Source organism: Aphanomyces astaci (genome assembly GCF_000520075.1).
Source record: "Aphanomyces astaci strain APO3 unplaced genomic scaffold supercont1.162, whole genome shotgun sequence".
NCBI lineage: Eukaryota > Oomycota > Saprolegniomycetes > Saprolegniales > Verrucalvaceae > Aphanomyces > Aphanomyces astaci.
Window position 1 is genome coordinate 35,734 of NW_009798425.1, and position 17,012 is coordinate 52,745.

Sequence of the window (17,012 nt, forward strand, 5' to 3'; positions counted from 1 at the left end):
TACCTATGAAAATGTCAGTGAAATCTGATCACAACCAGTACAGCTCCAAGGGGTACCTTGAAAACTATTCAGGCATGCGCATTGGTCTAAATCCATCACAGAACTTATATTTCATTGGATGAAAATAATTAACGCATGGTGATTGGATATTTCTGTCCAATTAGAGACAACTAGGTACACGCCCAACCTGAACCATGAAAATGTATGTTCCAAACTAGTACAGGTCCAACCGGAGATATCATAGGTACTGAAGCGGGATGTATACGGTAGGTAGTAGTAGTATTAAAATAGTAATGTTGGTCGACAGAATTAAAATACTGTCGGCCAACACATATAAACATATATATTCAAAAGTGAAACTGCCAGCGTTACACTTATGAGCGGAAAGTGACATGGAAGTGATGGACGGAGAATTTTCAGCAGCTCCAATGCATGCAAGTAAGTAACTTAGAAAGAAATGCCATCCATCCATTCGTCCTTGCTTAGACATACAATATGTATCCTTGTCGACTTGGCTTGGTATTCCGGAGTACTGTACAATCTCAACAAAGGAGCAAGTCGCCCCAATGTCATGCATATTTCGCCGTTGTGGCGTACTTCCATAGTTGACGTGCACTAACGTTATCCAAAATGTTGCGCGGTTAGTTATACGTGTCTTCTATACCTCCCTCATCCGGCCAAACGACGGTTTCAGGAAATCAGACAAACCGCCGAAACGGCCTCTAAATATAGACCACACTGAGCGTTGTATTTGCGTCCGACGAGCACCAGACAACACACAACGTCCAGATCGATCGATCGTAGCCCATCCATTTACACATGAACTTTCAAGCAATGTACTGTAGTAATACCCATCGTCTCGTTGATAGCCACTCATGTACACATGTGTAGCCCCAAGGCGAACTTGGTATGCCCGACGACTTCCATCAAGCACAGCCGATGGCTGTCGTCGCCCAACCTCAGCATCTTGCCCCCGTCTTCTCTTCATGACAACTATCCCCTCCAACTCGACACCCCTGCCACAGATGACGATAACGACGACAACGACAGCGTGCTCTCGGATCCTCCTACCACTGCCGACAACATCCGCGCTCTGGTGCGCATCAAACCGTCTTCGGTCGGGTCGACGGAGCGGACCTGCCTGTCCGTCGACGGCGCGTCGGTGTCGCTCACCCCGCCCATTGCGTCCCGCGCAGTGTTTGACAAGAAGACATTCTCCCTGGACGGCATCCTGCTGGAATCGACGTCGCAAGAAGAGGTGTTCCAAGCCGTGGCGGTGCCGTTGGTCGCCAATGTGCTAGAAGGGTACAACGGCACGATCTTTGCGTACGGCCAAACCGGGTCGGGGAAGACTTACACCATGCAGGTGCGGAGGAGAAGCTTGTCTTTTGTAACCAAAATACAACTCAAGGTCTGATGGTCACTGCTAGGGGGACCTCGCTGGCGAGCAACACCGCGGGGTGATTCCTCGGACGATGGACCACTTGTTTCGACACTTGACCGACCAAAAGGTACACAAGTAATATATCCGTGCTCATTTTAACATCCGACAAACAACTTGACATTTCCATCGTGTGGCTGGTTTGTGTAGACTATCTTTACGTGCACGTGTTCGTATTTGGAGATTTACAACGAGAAGATCTTTGATTTATTGGACGAAAGCATGACGTCCGAGGCAAAGTTGCTTCGGGAAGACGCCGTGTCTGGCATTTTCGTGCAGGATTTACTGGATATTCAAGTCCACACCCCCAGCGACGCGCTCGACCTGCTCACTCGGGGCACCAACAACCGGACGGTGGGCGCCACAGCCATGAACCGCGAAAGCTCCCGGTCACACTCGGTGTTTATGGTCAAACTCGTGCAAAAGCTCAAGGACGACAGTGGGTTGGACATTGTGCGCAAGTCGACTTTGCATTTGGTCGACCTGGCCGGATCCGAAAAGCAAAGTGCCACTGGCGCCACGGGTACCCGCCTCAAAGAAGTACACTACACCAATCCACACTCGCATATTTGCATGTTGACATGGCATGTAATTTTGCAGGCCAGTCAAATCAACAAGTCGCTGTCTGCCCTGAGCAATGTCATCACCGGACTCGTGGATGTGTCCAAGGGCCTCAAGCGCCACATTCACTACCGAGACTCAAAGCTCACGTTTCTCCTGCGCGATGCCTTGGGCGGAAACTCCAAGACGACCGTCGTCGCCACCGTGTCGGCGCACGACAAGTGGTTCCACGAAACCATGTCAACGCTCCAGTTTGTCCAGCGGGTCAAGTGCATCAAGAATAACGCGAAAAAGTACGAGGACGACAGCGCCGTGATTGCCCGGCTGGAGATGCAGGTGCGGGAGCTGCAGCGCCGGGTTGACGACAGCGCCGTTCCCCGGGTAGAAGACATGCAGGCAATGCAGCAAAAGGCCGACGAACTCTCGGCCATGAAAGTTAATAATGAAAAGCTCGAGCTGGTCGTGACCCTCTTAAACGGCAAGGTCACGACGACGCAGGAAGAACTGCATGCTACGCAACAAAAACTCAACGACGTCGAGGTATTACTATCGATTCGTTTTTGACAAACAAGGTGCTCATTTATATGTGTGTGGCTATAGCTGGCGCTGTCCCAGTCCAAGGCTGAGTGCGAGAGCTTATTGGTGAAACAAACGTTGCTGGAATGCAAACTGACTGGTCAAGGGCGCAACGACGACGTGATCGCCCCCATGGAAACGGTGGAAGGCACGACCGAAGCTCAGACGATCAAGTCGCTCCAGGATATTGTCGCAGAGTTGCATTCGCAGCTCATTGCCGCCGAAAATGCGCGCGGGTTGGCAGAAAAACGGCTCAAGGATGCGACCAACCAGAAGAAGGATTTCTCGCTCTTCAAGGGCATCTTACGTCGGCGGAGTTCTGGTGGCGGTCGGAAGTGGTGGCAGCGGTGGAAGAAACCGCTCAGTGACGCCTCCAACCCGTAACTTGAATATTCACCCCGTTTACGTAATATAGAGTGTGACTCGCGACCGTTACAATATTGTCGGTTTCACGTATGTGGCAATCAAATCTGGGTTATTGTATTGCATACAAAGCACGAGCTTGAATTAAATACCACAATAATATGACTAGATTCCAATCCAACTAACGAGTGGAACGACATCAGAATTGCATCTTTCCACCAGCATCTTTCACCATGGAGGCGACACCTGTGGAAGCGAAACCAACCCCGTTTTCGCCGACGGCAAAGCTACGGTAAGATGACATGATCGTGGCTTCATAGGAAGGGGCACGTATTCAGGCATATGCCGTAGGAAGCTGTTGTCACCATCGTCGGCTAGACATCTGCGCAGTCCTAGCAGTCCAAGCATGGAACGAGTTAGCGGCGCTTCGTCCCGTCCCTGTAGCCCAGGCGGCTTGGAGAGAACAAGCAGCATTCCACGCCTCAATTCGTCGTCGAAAGTGCACACGCTTGCGCGGAAATTCGAGCTCAAAATCGAAACCAACGCGGCCGCAGCAGCTGCTTCGTCGTCGACTACGTCGGCCGGTATTGTCCACAACAACCAGACAACCCACAAGGACATTGTCACCAGTCCTGTACCAGCGACGGACGAGCCCCAAACAGTATCATATCCCGTGAACCCCAACGAAGAAAGCATTCGCGCGCTCGTTCGCATTCGACCGTCGGCGCCACTCCGCGATGAAATCGACCCGTCCGTCGTCATCATTCCTGACAAGAGCGTCCGCCGATGCCTCGAGCCCGACGCCACCTCCATCAACATCGTCAATTTCAAGCAAGGGGCGGACAAGCGCCAGTTTTCCGTCGACGGTCTACTACTGGACACTGCGACACAGGACGATGTGTTTAAGGCGGTGGGCATGCGAGTGGTGGACAATGCCGTCGACGGATACAACGGCAGCATCTTTGCCTATGGTCAGACTGGGTCTGGCAAGACCCACACGATGCAGGTACGACGCATTAGATATCTAGCGTGTGGAACTTCATGGTATTCATGGCTGAGCAGGGCGACATGACTGAAGGCAGCGCGGAACGAGGGGTAATTCCCCGCATCCTGTACTACATGTTTGAACGATTGACTGCGTCGCAGGTCGGTTATCTTGCTGACATATAATTGCAAGTGACAGGGTGACGACTGCGTAGACGTCGTTTGACATGACGTGCTCGTACTTGGAGATTTACAACGAAAAGATCTACGATTTGCTGGATGTGATCTCGGACGAACCCAAGTACATCCGGGAAGACGCAACCTTGGGGCTGTTTGTGCAGGATCTGGTCGAGATGCCCGTGGCGAGTCCCCGCGCGGCACTTCAGGTGCTCGACGACGGCGGACAGCACCGAACAGTGGGCTGCACGGCCATGAACCGCGAGAGTTCGCGGTCGCATTCCGTGTTTACGATTAAGTTGACCCAGCGACTCGACGAAGCGGGCATGGAAATCACTCGGCGCTCGACTTTGCATTTGGTCGACTTGGCCGGGTCAGAGAAGCAAAGCCACACGGCAGCCGTGGGCACCCGCTTCAAAGAAGTACGTCTCTAGTTCCATTGTCATCTTCTTGTTGACCGCTTCATCCACATATATATATATATATATATATACTTCGAAGTATAGTACTTGTATATGTCTTCACACATGATATATATGTCCTTGAATATATATATTAATTATTATGTATTCGCACATGATATATATACGCCCTTGAATATAGATACATATATATGTATGCATTTACTCACATATGATATATATGTGTATGTCGGTGGCAGGCGACCCAGATCAACAAGTCGCTGTCTGTACTGGGTAATGTCATGACGGCGCTGGTGGACGTGTCCAACGGCATCAAGCGCCACGTGCCGTATCGGGACTCAAAGCTGACGTTCCTTCTGCGCGACGCCCTGGGGGGCAACTCCAAGACGACACTGATCGCCACCGTGTCGAGCGAGGACAAGTTTAGCAACGAAACGCTGTCGACCCTGCAGTTCATGCAACGTGCCAAGCACATCAAGACGATAGTCAACAAGAACGAAGACACGCGAACAGTGATCAAGCAGCTCCAAGGCGAGTTGGCGGGGCTGCGCGGTCAGCTCGACGCGGCCACCGCCACCATCGACGCCGACAAGTGCAAGCGGGCGGCGCTACATCAACTCGTGGAGCGTCTGCAATTGCAAACGCAAGACAAGGCGTATGTAGGTAGGCTCGAGACAAAAGTGGAGGCGCTGGAAGGACAGTTGACTGTGCAAACCGCAGTGAGCGAAGCGCTGCGCGATGCAATCAAAACCCACGCACAAGATGCAGCCCACGCCCACGACGAAGTGGACGAGTGCCAGCGCATGCTCAAGCAGATCCGACTCGAGTTTGAGCGCGCCAGACAGACACACACGTCGGACGCGTGTCTGGTCGCGACGCTGCGGGAGGAGCTGGTGAAGCGCGACAACGACCACGCGACTCAATCCGACGCGTGGAGCCAAAAGCTGGCGGCGCTGCAGGCGGACGTGTCCTCCGCCGCCACCCACCTCGCCGCCAAGTGCCTCGAGGCGGACGGGTTGAAACAACTCGTGTCGGAATTGAAGCTTCAATTGGACGATTATCGTCGTGTGTCGATGGAGGTGGCGACTGCGACTACAGTGGACGTCACTCCGTCGCATGTTACTCCGTGTATGTCCATGGCAAGTTCACTTAATGCGATGTCGTCGACCCCGCCCATTTCCGAAGACGGGCAGGTCCTGCTGTCGCCACGGGTATGTCCCAACCTAGCGACCATCTTGGATGTGTGTGACAACCACCAGTCCGTCGCGGATGGAATGCCTTGATGATTTCTCGGTCGTTGGTTCGTAGATGATGTCGACGACGCGGCGGTCCGGCCATCGCCGCAGCGAAAGCGACTTGTCGGACGAATTCAGACAAGTACGGTAGATTATCTTCTTCTTCTTGGCAATGTACGAGACAAGACCCATTGCGTTAGGCGATCGGATCGTTTTCGATCCCGGCGTCGATGGACGAAGCGCACCGCGACCTGCAGCTCCAGCACGACCAGCTGCTGCACGTCATGCAAAAGCTGGACGGACTCCGAAACTCGAAAAAGTTTCTGCAGCACGCGCTCCAAACCACGCTCACGGACAACGCCGAGATGGTACAAAGCCTGAAAAAGCTGCAGGTAGACAGAGACCTTTATATTTCGCCATCTTGACTGACCTACATAGTATTTGAGAGGCGTATACTGTATGTTGTCCAGTGAAGTAAACTATCGATAGGTGGAGCGCAACACGGCGCTGGACGCGCTACAGCAGACGCTGGCGGGCGAAAAGAAGGCCAGAAAACAGCAGCAGCAGTCGTTCAAGCTTCATAGTTTGGAAGGAGACGACGAGTCTGACGTGGCAACCTTGCCGACGATGCTGAAACGGGCCAACACGACCTTTCACGGATTTTCAACTGTACGTTGTGACAACGATGTGTGACGAGGTTGAATTAGTTTCGTATAATATCGTTGTAGATTCCAAAAGAGGACGAACTCAAGCAGCTGGCAGCAGACAAAGTCGCGCTCACGTCACGACTCAAGGCGACGCAGGCGAAAGTGGGGGCCCTGGAAGACCAGGTCAAGAAATTGAGGTACCAAGAGCGTCATGGTGCGGATGAATCGTTTTTTAATTAAAAACACATGTTTTGCACAGAGGCAACCTCCCAGCAACCGACAACACGAGCGCGTGGGCTATTGTAAGACGGCAGTGTTTTTCTGATCTATTAGTCACTCAAAGCAAGTGTGATGGTAGGAGTATGGTCGGGTGACCCAGGCGCTGTTGGCGGCAGTGATAACACTGCACGAGGACGTCGAAGGCAGGCACAAGACGTGGCGGGCGCTGCAGCAAGAGCCTGTGGAGCTGTCGCACACGCCTTTCTACGAAGGATTGGTTGAGAACATGGTGGACAAAGTCAAGCAGCTGACGTCGACCGTGGACAACCAAGTACGTCCATGAATACATTATGAGAGTCCCTTCACCACTCAACGTTGTTTGTCGGCGATAGAAACTTGCGATCCAAATCCTTGAAAAGGAACTGCATTGGCACAAACTGACCAAAGACATCCAAACAAAGTAGCACTTATAGGGGGTTGAAAATGGACTGTGAACACGCTACTTTTGTTTCATTGCTGTGAGGATCATCTACTACGTAGTAGCAATCGTTGTCGTCTAGCTACACATATATTATATTCACATGCTAGAGCGCATGAGCAGCACATATCCTCCAGTATTAGCATTTTTCAAGTATGTACTCTACTAGTACATACTAGTGCCACCACGGCACCGACGGCGTCGACATCTTCTTTGGCGTACCCTGAAACTCGAGGTGCAGACGGCGTAGAAATGCCGCGGGGGTCGTGGGGAAGGTGGTTTTGTCCGTGTCTTTGGAAGCTGCAAACGTCTTTAGCATTTTGAGCGTCGCGGCGTCAATGGCGGCGATGTCGTTATGGAACGTATCCAGATACGCATGGAATGATGGCGTGGGCTTGTGGGACGCCACGAGCGACTGCTTCCATGCGTCGGCATACCTCAACTTGGCCAAATGACGTCGAAACGGACTGATCATTAGCTTGCGCAGCATGCGGTGGTACGCCTCTTCCCCCTTGAGAGGTGGTGGCGGTAGCAGTGGTGGAGATGACGTGACTTGCGGTGATCGATACAGCCACGTGGTGAGGCAATATCTATGTTACCACTGAGTTTAGAGAAGGAGTTGGGGCTTCGAGGATAAGTAGTCTAGCTAGTACCGAGGTTGCGTGGCAGGCATTACTCGGTGGAGCATTTGAGTGGACGAGAACAGCACCAGTCGATTGAACAGCGGCGCGATCGTCACGGGGGCGTGGGGGAAGGGAAACAGCTCCAGCTCACCCCCGTGGCCGTGTACCCATTCTTCGTTGAGGTATAAAATAGCTGTGAGGCACTTGCCGTCGTCGCCGTACGTGTCAAAGTGCATCGGGAAGCACCCACCATGGCCTTCGTTGAACTGTACCTACATGCAACGCAAGGGTGAATATCGTTGGAGACTCGTTGGGAGATCGTAAGTACTTTAATCATGTGGCGAGCTGCCTCGAGCGACGGAATCGCCGAGTTGAGGCTCTCGCGGAGGATAGGGTTGTGAAACCACTGATTCAAGTGCGCGTGAGAAGGCGGCACCGTGAGCAGCTCCATTTCGTGGATGTGGTCCTTCTCAAGAAGAAGCGGTTCGTTCTTGCCTGCCACAAAGACGTGGGTGGAGTTGGCGTACAAGTCCCCGCGCAGACTCTGGATCTCTGCCTTCAGAGCTTGGGCCAGCGACGGGTGGAACGCGTTGTCCATTACGGCGTAGCCATTTTGGAGCAAGGAAGGGCCAGCTTGAGGCAGGATCCTCTGTGACCAGGAGGTTAACTCTGCATCCACGAGCTCCTTTCCACGTAGTGACGAGAATGCCATGGCGAACTGCCGTCGCCATGGTAGCCGGCGGCATGACATGCCAGCCATCATCATATTTTTCAATCTCAACTTGATGTTATGTGTTTGATTGGCTGCAGCCAAATCGTGCTACCCAATCAAAATGTGTATTATGAATACAGTGGTTGCTGCCGAATGGACCCGCAATCTTCGCGGATGCCAGGCGCGTTGGCACTATCACTTGACGAGTACTCGGAGAAACACAAGCACACTCCTTTTGCGCGGTCGCACAGTCCGCTACGGACATGTACCTCGTCTGACACCATACTCGATGCATGATCTTAACTATACCTTCCCGCGCACTCGATGTTCTCCGTCGTGCCTTGCACGGATCCCGCGACGCCGTCAGTGTTGATCACAAAGGAAGAGATCTTGGTCGCATCTACACCTGTGACCTGCATAGCTGGTAGATCGCCCAATTCCGTCACAAACGCAACTGTGATGACGTTTGCCGGCCCGCTGGCCTTGCACGCCACCACGCCACTGGCGTACGTCACACGGACAAACCCGGTTACCGGCAGCAATGCCGATGCCATCTATGCAATGCATTAGCGATCGTCCAGTTTCGAGAGCTTCGTTGCCTGGGCAGTTGTTGCGGCCGTCGAGATGGGCACCGTCGTCGCACCTCGAAACCGCAACTGAAACGTCGACGCAGTTATTGCTGTGCACGTGATGGTTTGCACTTCATTCGACTGTCCTGTGGTCCGAGGATTGTCGCCAGTGGGGCACACTCGCTGGGAGCAGTCGTGGCCGCCGTAGCCCTTGTCGCAGACGCAACCCTGGATCTTGTTGAAGTCCCAAGTCTACGTCACAACAGTGTCACTTTTCAATATACTAGTTCCAAGCAATAACCACCGCTGGGTTGTTGGGAATGGAGCCGTACACCAGCGGTGTGGGGTCGCCATTGGCGGTGGTGAGAAGGGCGAGCCGCTCTTGGGTCAAGCACTGGCCCCGCCCAGAGCACGGAGGGTCGCCGACGCCCGGACAGCGCACTACGCATACGAGTAAATGCATCACATGTTTGAAATGTTCATCGTACTGCGCTGGCATGCCGAGCCTTCAAATCCTGGCGCGCAATTGCACACGCCGGTGGCGGAATCACACACGCCTGCGTTGGAGCAAATGGCGTATCGGTGCGCGTCGTTGCTTTGAACGGCCATGTCAAACCACGCAGGGCCTTGTGGGCACGTTCCTACGCAACATCAGGTGTCAAGGGTCATAATACCGAGGGAGTTCCACGACGACACGTACGGACGGAACAATCGCCGGACGTCCACCCGCCAAAGCAAACACATGCATATTGGGGACTGCCGGTGCAATAGCCATGTCCGCTGCACGTGACCACTCCCTTTGAAATGTCACTATTGGAAGGGAAAATGATGGGTTTGTTATGTACCGGACAGGCGGTGATCGACCCCAGCACGCCGCCGCAGTCGCCGCGAATTCCCCAACCGCCCTTGCCGTCACTGGTGGTGTATCCATCGTAGCATGCGCATATACCCTATAAGAACATTTAGACATTCGATACAAGAACGACTGTATGTCTGGACACGAACACTGGTGACGTCGCATGTGCCGCGGTTCGAGCACGGCAGGTTTTCCTTGTTGCCCACTTGCAGTCGCGCCACGGTGAGCGCGACGCTCCCGCCCACGTTGGTGTACACTAAGTTGTTGGGGTTCCCCACAAGCAGCGGTAGCCTACAGTAAAGATTCCATAAGCAACAAATATAATTGAAGTTATATGGTTCAGACGGGCCAAAGTCTTGAACGAATTCCACGACAATGACGTTCCCGCCAGGGGGACACGCTGTGGTGGCCGTACTAGAGAACAGCACGAGCACTTGGGTGATGGTCGAAATTGCCTAATCATACGAGTGAATATATGGCAAGTTATAATAGTTAATGGTACCTGAAGTTTGGAAGTCATGGCATCCACGGGGTCGTTCGAGTTGATGGGGACGGTGGTCTGGCCTCGAAAACTCAATGTAAACGACCCCCCCTAGTCGAAAGCATTAGTTGCCATGACGGAACCTGGCGTTGCCGTACCGTGGAGGAGCACGAGACACTTTGCTTTTCGTTAAACTGCTGTCCAAATATGGGGTCGCCCGTGAACCCAGTGAGCGGGTCGTCGCCGGTGGGGCATCGGCCTGCACGCCAATGTTAAACGAGAATGATGGCCGAAGCGTTCGTACGTTGCGAACAGTCGGCGCCGTAGAACCCGTCGTGGCAAAGGCACCCGTACACCATGTCGCTGTCCCAGTTGGCCGTGTACACCACCGGCGGGGGCATCCCCTTGTCCTTTTGGGTCGCTTGGAACTTGATCGACCGACACTCCCCCCGATTCGAACAACCTAGGGGACACGCGACTAGACGACACGTGTTTGAGTCCTCTGTAACGATAGCATATCAAACGAAATAACGAACGTACGGCGGTCGCAAGCCGCCCCGGTGAAGCCAGGATCGCATTGACATACGCCCGAGCTTTCGTCGCACACCCCACGGTTCGAACACACGTCCGGAAGGTGCGCCACGTCGGTGGCAGCAGCGAACGACGACCACGACTTGCCCACGGGGCACGCTCCTGCATGAAGCGGGGTGTCAAGAACATATTTGTGAACTCAAATGGTTCGTGAAGTTCAGCTATGGGATGGATGCCTTACGTCTCGAGCAGTCGGCTCCAGCAAACCCTGCAAAACACTGACAAATGCACCCACTGCCCACAATCGTGCATTTGCCCCGCCCAGAGCAATCGTTATTGCAACAACCACCAGCCACCGAAGTCAATACCGTCCACAGCACTGTGAACGTCGCAACCCATCTCATCTTGGTGCGTGAATGGGAGTTATTTCTCGGCCGATGGCCCTATTTTTAGAGGGTTTTACCAGAGCTACGTTATGGTCAAGCCGCCTTGTTCACTTGGATGAAGGTAGGAGTACCGAGAGGTAGGTATGCCATGGAATTTAGCGGTGGCAGCATGTAGGAGTTTGGCGCTGGACAGGTGTATTTCACTTCTTTGAAATGTCTACCAGTACCACTTTGGCGGTATAAAAATATATAAATGCAATACAGTTCCGCGAATAAATAATACTTCGAACTACGAGTGTATTTGATATCGTTCGAAGTAGGAATACTAGTAATACTATGGCTTTGACTCGAGCTAGTAGTACTAGAATGTTGTACACTTGGTAAATGTATACCGGCTACTAATGAAACTAACCTTTCAGGTTTTGTAGAATCTCTGCAAAATTTTTGGTGCTGGTTCATTTCAAGATACGTTGCCGCGCCTACTCAGCCGCGGACGCTTGAGGTCACGATGAACAACAACCAAGAGCAGGACACAGCGAACTCCGTGGAGGAGGAGCGAGAGACCATGCGGAAGCAATCCACTGCCACATCGCCGTCGTTCCACTCCGCCTCATGCGTGCTTGATGGCTCGTTGATGGAGTCGAACGAGTTGAAGTGCGTCGCGGTGCGCTACTTCCACGGCCGGTTCACTCAAGCCCTCAGTCCCGCGACACTGGTAGCCCCTTCTTCATTACCGTTCTCTCGACAATGGTTCTCCAAATCCGACAAGCCGAAGGACCGGCTGGATTACGCTGCATTCCTCCGATTGTTTCCTGAGTTGCAGGTGCGAGTCGGCACCCCTGCGGCACAAGCATGCTGGCGACTGTTTCAGCCAGGAGACATTCACGCATGTCTGCGTGTGTTGAAGGCCATTTACACCGACCCGCACGACTTCGTCTTCGACTGGTTCGCCGCTGCCTCGTTGTCGTTTGGGTTCACCAAGCCCAAGGACTCGTTGTCCAAGAAAGAGTACAAGGCCTTGACGGACGTACTCGGTCCGCACACCACTACCGCCGCGGTGTCAATGGAGTCCATGTCGCGCGATGCGTTCAAGCGACATGTGCCGCGGGCCACATTATGTTCCTTGTTGTCCATCTTCAACATCTTTCCTTCCCGAGAATCCGAACAAGCTCAGATCCACGCTGTTATCCCCGCTGAAACTCTTAAGCCAAGTGACGCCTATGCCGACTCGTTCGGGTACATGGTGTCTATGACGTGGTGGCTCCAGTGGGTGGCCTACACAACCCCTATCTCTGTCGACAACCAGCTCGACGCCACTGCCACAACGCAGCGACCCCCGTCCGTGTACAACTTCGACCTGGTGGACCCGACCACAGGTAACTTGAAGCCCCATCTCGAACGTCACCGTGACTTTGAAGTGGTGACTCGGGCGTCTTGGTTGGCACTTATGGAGCTGTACGGCGGTGGCCCCGCGCTTCCTCACAGTGTGGGTTCATCATACCACCAGCGCATCAACGTGTACTTGGCAGAGTGCGACGGCCGGCCCAGCCAGCGCCATCGCCACGTGCACGTCCTCCATCCATCTCGGCCGGATGAGAGCGGCGGCGGCGGTCTGCTGCAGTCCCTTGTCAGTCTCTTTGGCGTGCGCATTCCAGTCGACAAGCTTCGGCTATGGCATCGGTCTAGTGCATCGAAGGATGAGGTGGTGGCCGAGTGGGTATTATGGGACCGCTCGTCCGTGTTGTTGGCGGAAGTGCTGATTGAAGTCATGTACTCGTCGGAATGGCCTCGAAGTAAGCTCAAGAGCAGCCGCGACTTCCGGCCGTTGAGAATTGGCGACCCCGTCGACGCTTACGACTGCGAGCGCGTGTGGCGCTCTGGTATCGTCCAGCGTCTGAGTACCCTCGACACTAACCGCGTGTGCGTCCACTTTACGGGGTTCTCGTCCGTCTATGACGAGTGGATCCACGAAGAGTCGGGCAAGCTGCAGCCGCGGAATAGCCGGTCGTCGTCGGGTCTCGCTGGGGGGCTCAATCCAGCACTGCCACGTGGCGGCGGCGTCGGACTCCTGAATCTAGGCAATACGTGCTACTTGAACTGCGCCGTGCAGTGCTTGGCAGCAACGTCGGCGTGGCGGTCGTACTTTGTCGACAAAGTGTATGCAAAACACGTGAACCGGCACAATAAGATGGGCACTAAGGGCAAAGTGGCGGCGTCGTTTGCGTCGTTACTGAGTAACATGTGGAAGCCCGGCGCGTCCACCACGTCCATCACGTCGCCGTCCGAGTTTCGCAAAGTATTTGGTCGAGTCAAGCCCCAGTTTGACGGGTGCGACCAGCACGATGGCCACGAGTTCGTGGCAGCGCTGCTGGACGCGCTGCATGAAGACTTGAACTGTCCGACGACGCCAAATGGATCGTCCAACGAATACAATAATGGCCATCTGGCACGAACGTCCACCACAAGGTCGTCCAACGACGACGATGGCCATCTGGCACGTACAGCGTGGCAGCACCACGTCGAACGCAACCAGTCGATTGTGGTGGACCTGTTCCATGGCCTCCTTCGCAGCCAGACCACTTGTGGCCAGTGTGGGCACCGACGTGTGCAGTTTGAGCCGACCTTGTTTCTGAGTTTGCCCATTGCCCAATTACACAAATCCACCATCTTGCGGGTATGGATGCACCCGCTGGACCCGGCGGTGCTGCCATATGGGATGGAGATTCCATTGCGAAGCTCCGAAGGCAACGCCAAGATGGTGCTGGACGAGATCGCCCGCCAGGCATCGCTTCGCCCGGACCGCCTCCGCCTCATTCAAGTACAAAACCACCGGTTTGCGAGGCTGATTGCCGTCGACACCCTCACATGCGACCTGGAATCGGCCGTGCTATGCTGCTTTGAGCGCGGGGTTTCCACGCCGACAACAGCAGTACCGAGTAACCTGTCTATCGTGGACATCCAAGTGGTGCATCGAGTAGCCACGGCGAGTAGCCCACCATATACGTTGCTAGGCCTTCCATTTGTGTTTTCCATTGACGCTGATGCGACCTGCCATCAAGCCCACGTGTACTTGCGGCAATCACTTCGTCGGTACGTCGAGTTCCCGGACGGAGCGTACACACTGCGCGCATTGAGTCAGGTGGACGTGACTTTCAAGGAGGGGGGCATCGTTCCGCCGTCGTCGTCGGATAGACTACTGTCGGTGTTCATGCCGCCGCAACTCCTTGTCGTCGACTGGACGAGCGCCGAGTACATTGATCGGCACCAAGGCACGCGGTGGATGCTCACGCGGCCGCCCCATCCGTCGATGACGCTGGAACGATGCCTCCAAAACTTCATGACCCACGAGGACATTGTGGATTGCCACTGGACGTGCGAGTCGTGCCACGCCACCGACGGCAGCCGCCAAATGGACATGTGGAAATCGCCAGATGTGCTCATGCTCCACCTCAAGCGGTTCCACTACTCGATGGTTCAGCACCACAAAGTCCAGGAGCTGGTGACGTTTCCCCTCGAAGGACTGCAGCTGCGGCCGTTCACTGCTCCCGACAACGACCATGACGATGACCCGAATGCCGATGTGTACGATTTGTACGCCGTGGCCAACCACACGGGCGGACTGAGTGAGGGCCACTACACGGCCTACTGCCGGTACGACTTGCACACGACGACAGCGATAGCCAACAACGTCGTGCCGCCCACGCACATTTGGCTCAACTTTGACGACGAAGTCGTGAGCGAACTCCCTCGTAGTAAAGTTGTGTCCAATGCGGCGTACGTCCTGTTTTACAGAAAGCGACAGCTCTCGACGACGTCTGTCCTTCGTGTGCTTTAGCGCGTTGTGGTATTTATATTAATAGTTAGCTACTGTCAGTACATACTGTAATTGGTGTGCCGCCGAAGAAACCACAATAAATATCTGAAGGCCCCACAAAAGCGAGCGACGCACTGTTGTTGCGTTGCCAAGATGGACATACCCGTAGTCCTAGCACCCACTCGACGCGCCTGGCTGGAGCCATTCGGGCGGCCAGGCCCGGTCTGCGGTGGACGGCTTCGGGCGGCGCGGTGTGTGGTGCGAGCAGGAAGGGTTAGGGTCAGGAAAGGCCAGGTCTAATCTCCGATGATTGGTGGAACCAAAAGGGGATTTAGACTTAGAGTTAGTATAGGGTTAGTTTAGTCAGTTAGTGAGTAGTTCAGTTCTAGTTTTGCCTCCAACTGCTCAATACACCACCAAGCTTTGCCCGGGAGTCCACTGCTCCCCCAACTAACGTTACCTCCGATTGGAAATGATTGATAGCTTTACCGGTTACGTACAATATTATTACATTATACAGGTATTGTAATATTTGCTATAACGTTACCACATACCTCCGTCTAAATCGCTATAACCAGATAAGTTCAGGGGAGAAATCAAATATGGATGTATGGAGTATAGATATTATACGAAAGCACAGTGAAAATTGAGCATCATTCATGAACATAACTTCTATAGATACTCTAATTCACGTTGGAGGATTTCTGGTAACATTCAAAATACGTCATAATAATCCTCCAAAAAATGTGAAGTTGAATATATAGTCCAATGTAAACCTAACAAGAGGTCGATTGAACAAGAGGTCTAAACTGAACAAGACGTCTAATAAAGAGAGGTCTATTAGTCCTCTTGTGCACTTGCATTGTTTATGTTAATCAAGTGAAGCAGCATTCAAAATACGTCATAATAATCCTCCAAGATATGTGTGGTGACTCAAAAGTCAACTTGGAAAGTTTATACACTGGTGAAGATTACCGTCGTTGGCACGAAGTTCAATCCAACGAACTGGCCGGACGTGCGCGGCCTTGTTGGGCTTGGTGCACAACAGCCTCGGGGTGTCCAAAGTCCAAGTGTTGGGGCTGTTGGGGGCGTTTGGCCAAGTACACCCCCCTGGATAGCTTGGATGATGTGATAGACATGCTGGTCAGCGGCGGCGACGGGCACTTCCTCACGAATCTGTTTGTCAAGCGGTGTTGAGTCACGCCAACGACACGGGCATGACGATGTTGTGGACGACCATGAACGACTCCGCCAATCGTGCATGGTTCCAACACGCAATCTAGGCCAATGAAGTCGATCGACGACAGCCAGTGGAACCCCGTGGTGCTGGGCTGCATGCGTGTGTGTCGGGACCTGCTGGAGCACCGCAACGTACCCCAGGCATTTGGCATGGTCGGGTTCAATGTGACGCTGTTTTAAGACGCCACGAGCCCCACGAAACGTCTGGGGATTCCCGCCGCGCTGGAGGCCCCGGGTGGTACTCCCGGTGATCCCTCCACCTCCTCCCCAACGGCCTCGACTCCCTCGACAAGTCGGTGGATGCGTCCGCTAGAAACGCTGCCAGACCGTCCTCGGCACCATCATACGCACGCCTCCCGCTCGACGTGTACTCGCACGACACTGTGCTTGAGATACAGCGCGGAGGCTCGACACCGCGCCGCGGTCGACCAAGGGCCGGTGCGTGACGTTGGCGGACGCGGGGTTCCGCGAGGAGACACGGTGCTGGTGGTGACACGACCCAACGTCCCCCTCGCGCCGAGCTCCGACCAGCGGTCTGCGGTCGACGTGTTGATGCAGCACATTCGAGAGCATGATACCAAGGAGGCGTTGTGCTGCTTCAAGTTGGATTAAATTTCACATGAGTTGTTGTTGTAAAGTATTCTTCAACGATGATATCTTGAGATAAAAAATCATGTTCACGTCAGTAGTATTAACGC

At 53.8% G+C, this 17,012-nt stretch overlaps 6 protein-coding genes across 7 annotated transcripts; 4 read left to right on the forward strand and 2 right to left on the reverse strand.

The window, feature by feature from the left end:
* Nucleotides 1–764: 764 nt before the first annotated feature.
* Nucleotides 765–3,040, forward strand: H257_18406 (hypothetical protein). The gene is made up of 6 exons (XM_009847452.1): nt 765–836; nt 892–1,366; nt 1,431–1,511; nt 1,592–1,981; nt 2,042–2,542; nt 2,603–3,040. The coding sequence occupies exons 1-6, from the start codon at nt 820–822 to the stop codon at nt 2,960–2,962; spliced, it is 1,824 nt and encodes a 607-aa protein (XP_009845754.1). The 5' UTR covers nt 765–819; the 3' UTR covers nt 2,963–3,040.
* A 90-nt stretch (nt 3,041–3,130) lies between these two features.
* Nucleotides 3,131–7,125, forward strand: H257_18407 (hypothetical protein). Its single transcript, XM_009847453.1, has 12 exons — nt 3,131–3,233; nt 3,293–3,947; nt 4,004–4,087; nt 4,141–4,524; nt 4,764–5,735; nt 5,833–5,901; nt 5,960–6,151; nt 6,249–6,428; nt 6,488–6,603; nt 6,666–6,708; nt 6,765–6,956; nt 7,018–7,125. Exons 1-12 carry the CDS (start codon nt 3,175–3,177, stop codon nt 7,087–7,089), a joined length of 3,018 nt encoding a protein of 1,005 aa, XP_009845755.1. The 5' UTR covers nt 3,131–3,174; the 3' UTR covers nt 7,090–7,125.
* Nucleotides 7,126–7,177: 52 nt separating this feature from the next.
* H257_18408 (hypothetical protein) lies at nt 7,178–8,438 on the reverse strand (the record flags this gene model as incomplete). Its single annotated transcript, XM_009847454.1, has 3 exons — nt 7,178–7,693; nt 7,757–7,998; nt 8,055–8,438. The coding sequence occupies 3 exons, from the start codon at nt 8,436–8,438 to the stop codon at nt 7,279–7,281; spliced, it is 1,041 nt and encodes a 346-aa protein (XP_009845756.1). The 3' UTR covers nt 7,178–7,278.
* A 63-nt stretch (nt 8,439–8,501) lies between these two features.
* On the reverse strand, nt 8,502–11,309 carry H257_18409. Of its 2 annotated transcripts, XM_009847456.1 has the most exons (14): nt 11,117–11,309; nt 10,885–11,037; nt 10,649–10,822; nt 10,503–10,603; nt 10,366–10,455; nt 10,209–10,318; nt 10,013–10,154; nt 9,853–9,957; nt 9,708–9,804; nt 9,496–9,648; nt 9,312–9,448; nt 9,038–9,259; nt 8,748–8,992; nt 8,502–8,693 (listed from the first exon to the last, which is right to left on the reverse strand). In XM_009847456.1, the coding sequence occupies exons 1-14, from the start codon at nt 11,277–11,279 to the stop codon at nt 8,567–8,569; spliced, it is 2,019 nt and encodes a 672-aa protein (XP_009845758.1). In that variant the 5' UTR covers nt 11,280–11,309; the 3' UTR covers nt 8,502–8,566. The 2 variants fall into 2 exon arrangements, with proteins under 2 accessions (XP_009845758.1, XP_009845757.1); XM_009847455.1 differs by lacking the exon at nt 8,502–8,693 and having other exon boundaries at nt 8,710–8,992.
* Nucleotides 11,310–11,715: 406 nt separating this feature from the next.
* On the forward strand, nt 11,716–15,191 carry H257_18410 (hypothetical protein). Its single transcript, XM_009847457.1, has one exon. It carries the CDS (start codon nt 11,770–11,772, stop codon nt 15,094–15,096), a length of 3,327 nt encoding a protein of 1,108 aa, XP_009845759.1. The 5' UTR covers nt 11,716–11,769; the 3' UTR covers nt 15,097–15,191.
* Nucleotides 15,192–16,362: 1,171 nt separating this feature from the next.
* H257_18411 (hypothetical protein) lies at nt 16,363–16,995 on the forward strand (the record flags this gene model as incomplete). The annotated part of the gene is made up of 2 exons (XM_009847458.1): nt 16,363–16,479; nt 16,543–16,995. The coding sequence occupies 2 exons, from the start codon at nt 16,363–16,365 to the stop codon at nt 16,924–16,926; spliced, it is 501 nt and encodes a 166-aa protein (XP_009845760.1). The 3' UTR covers nt 16,927–16,995.
* Nucleotides 16,996–17,012: the final 17 nt, after the last annotated feature.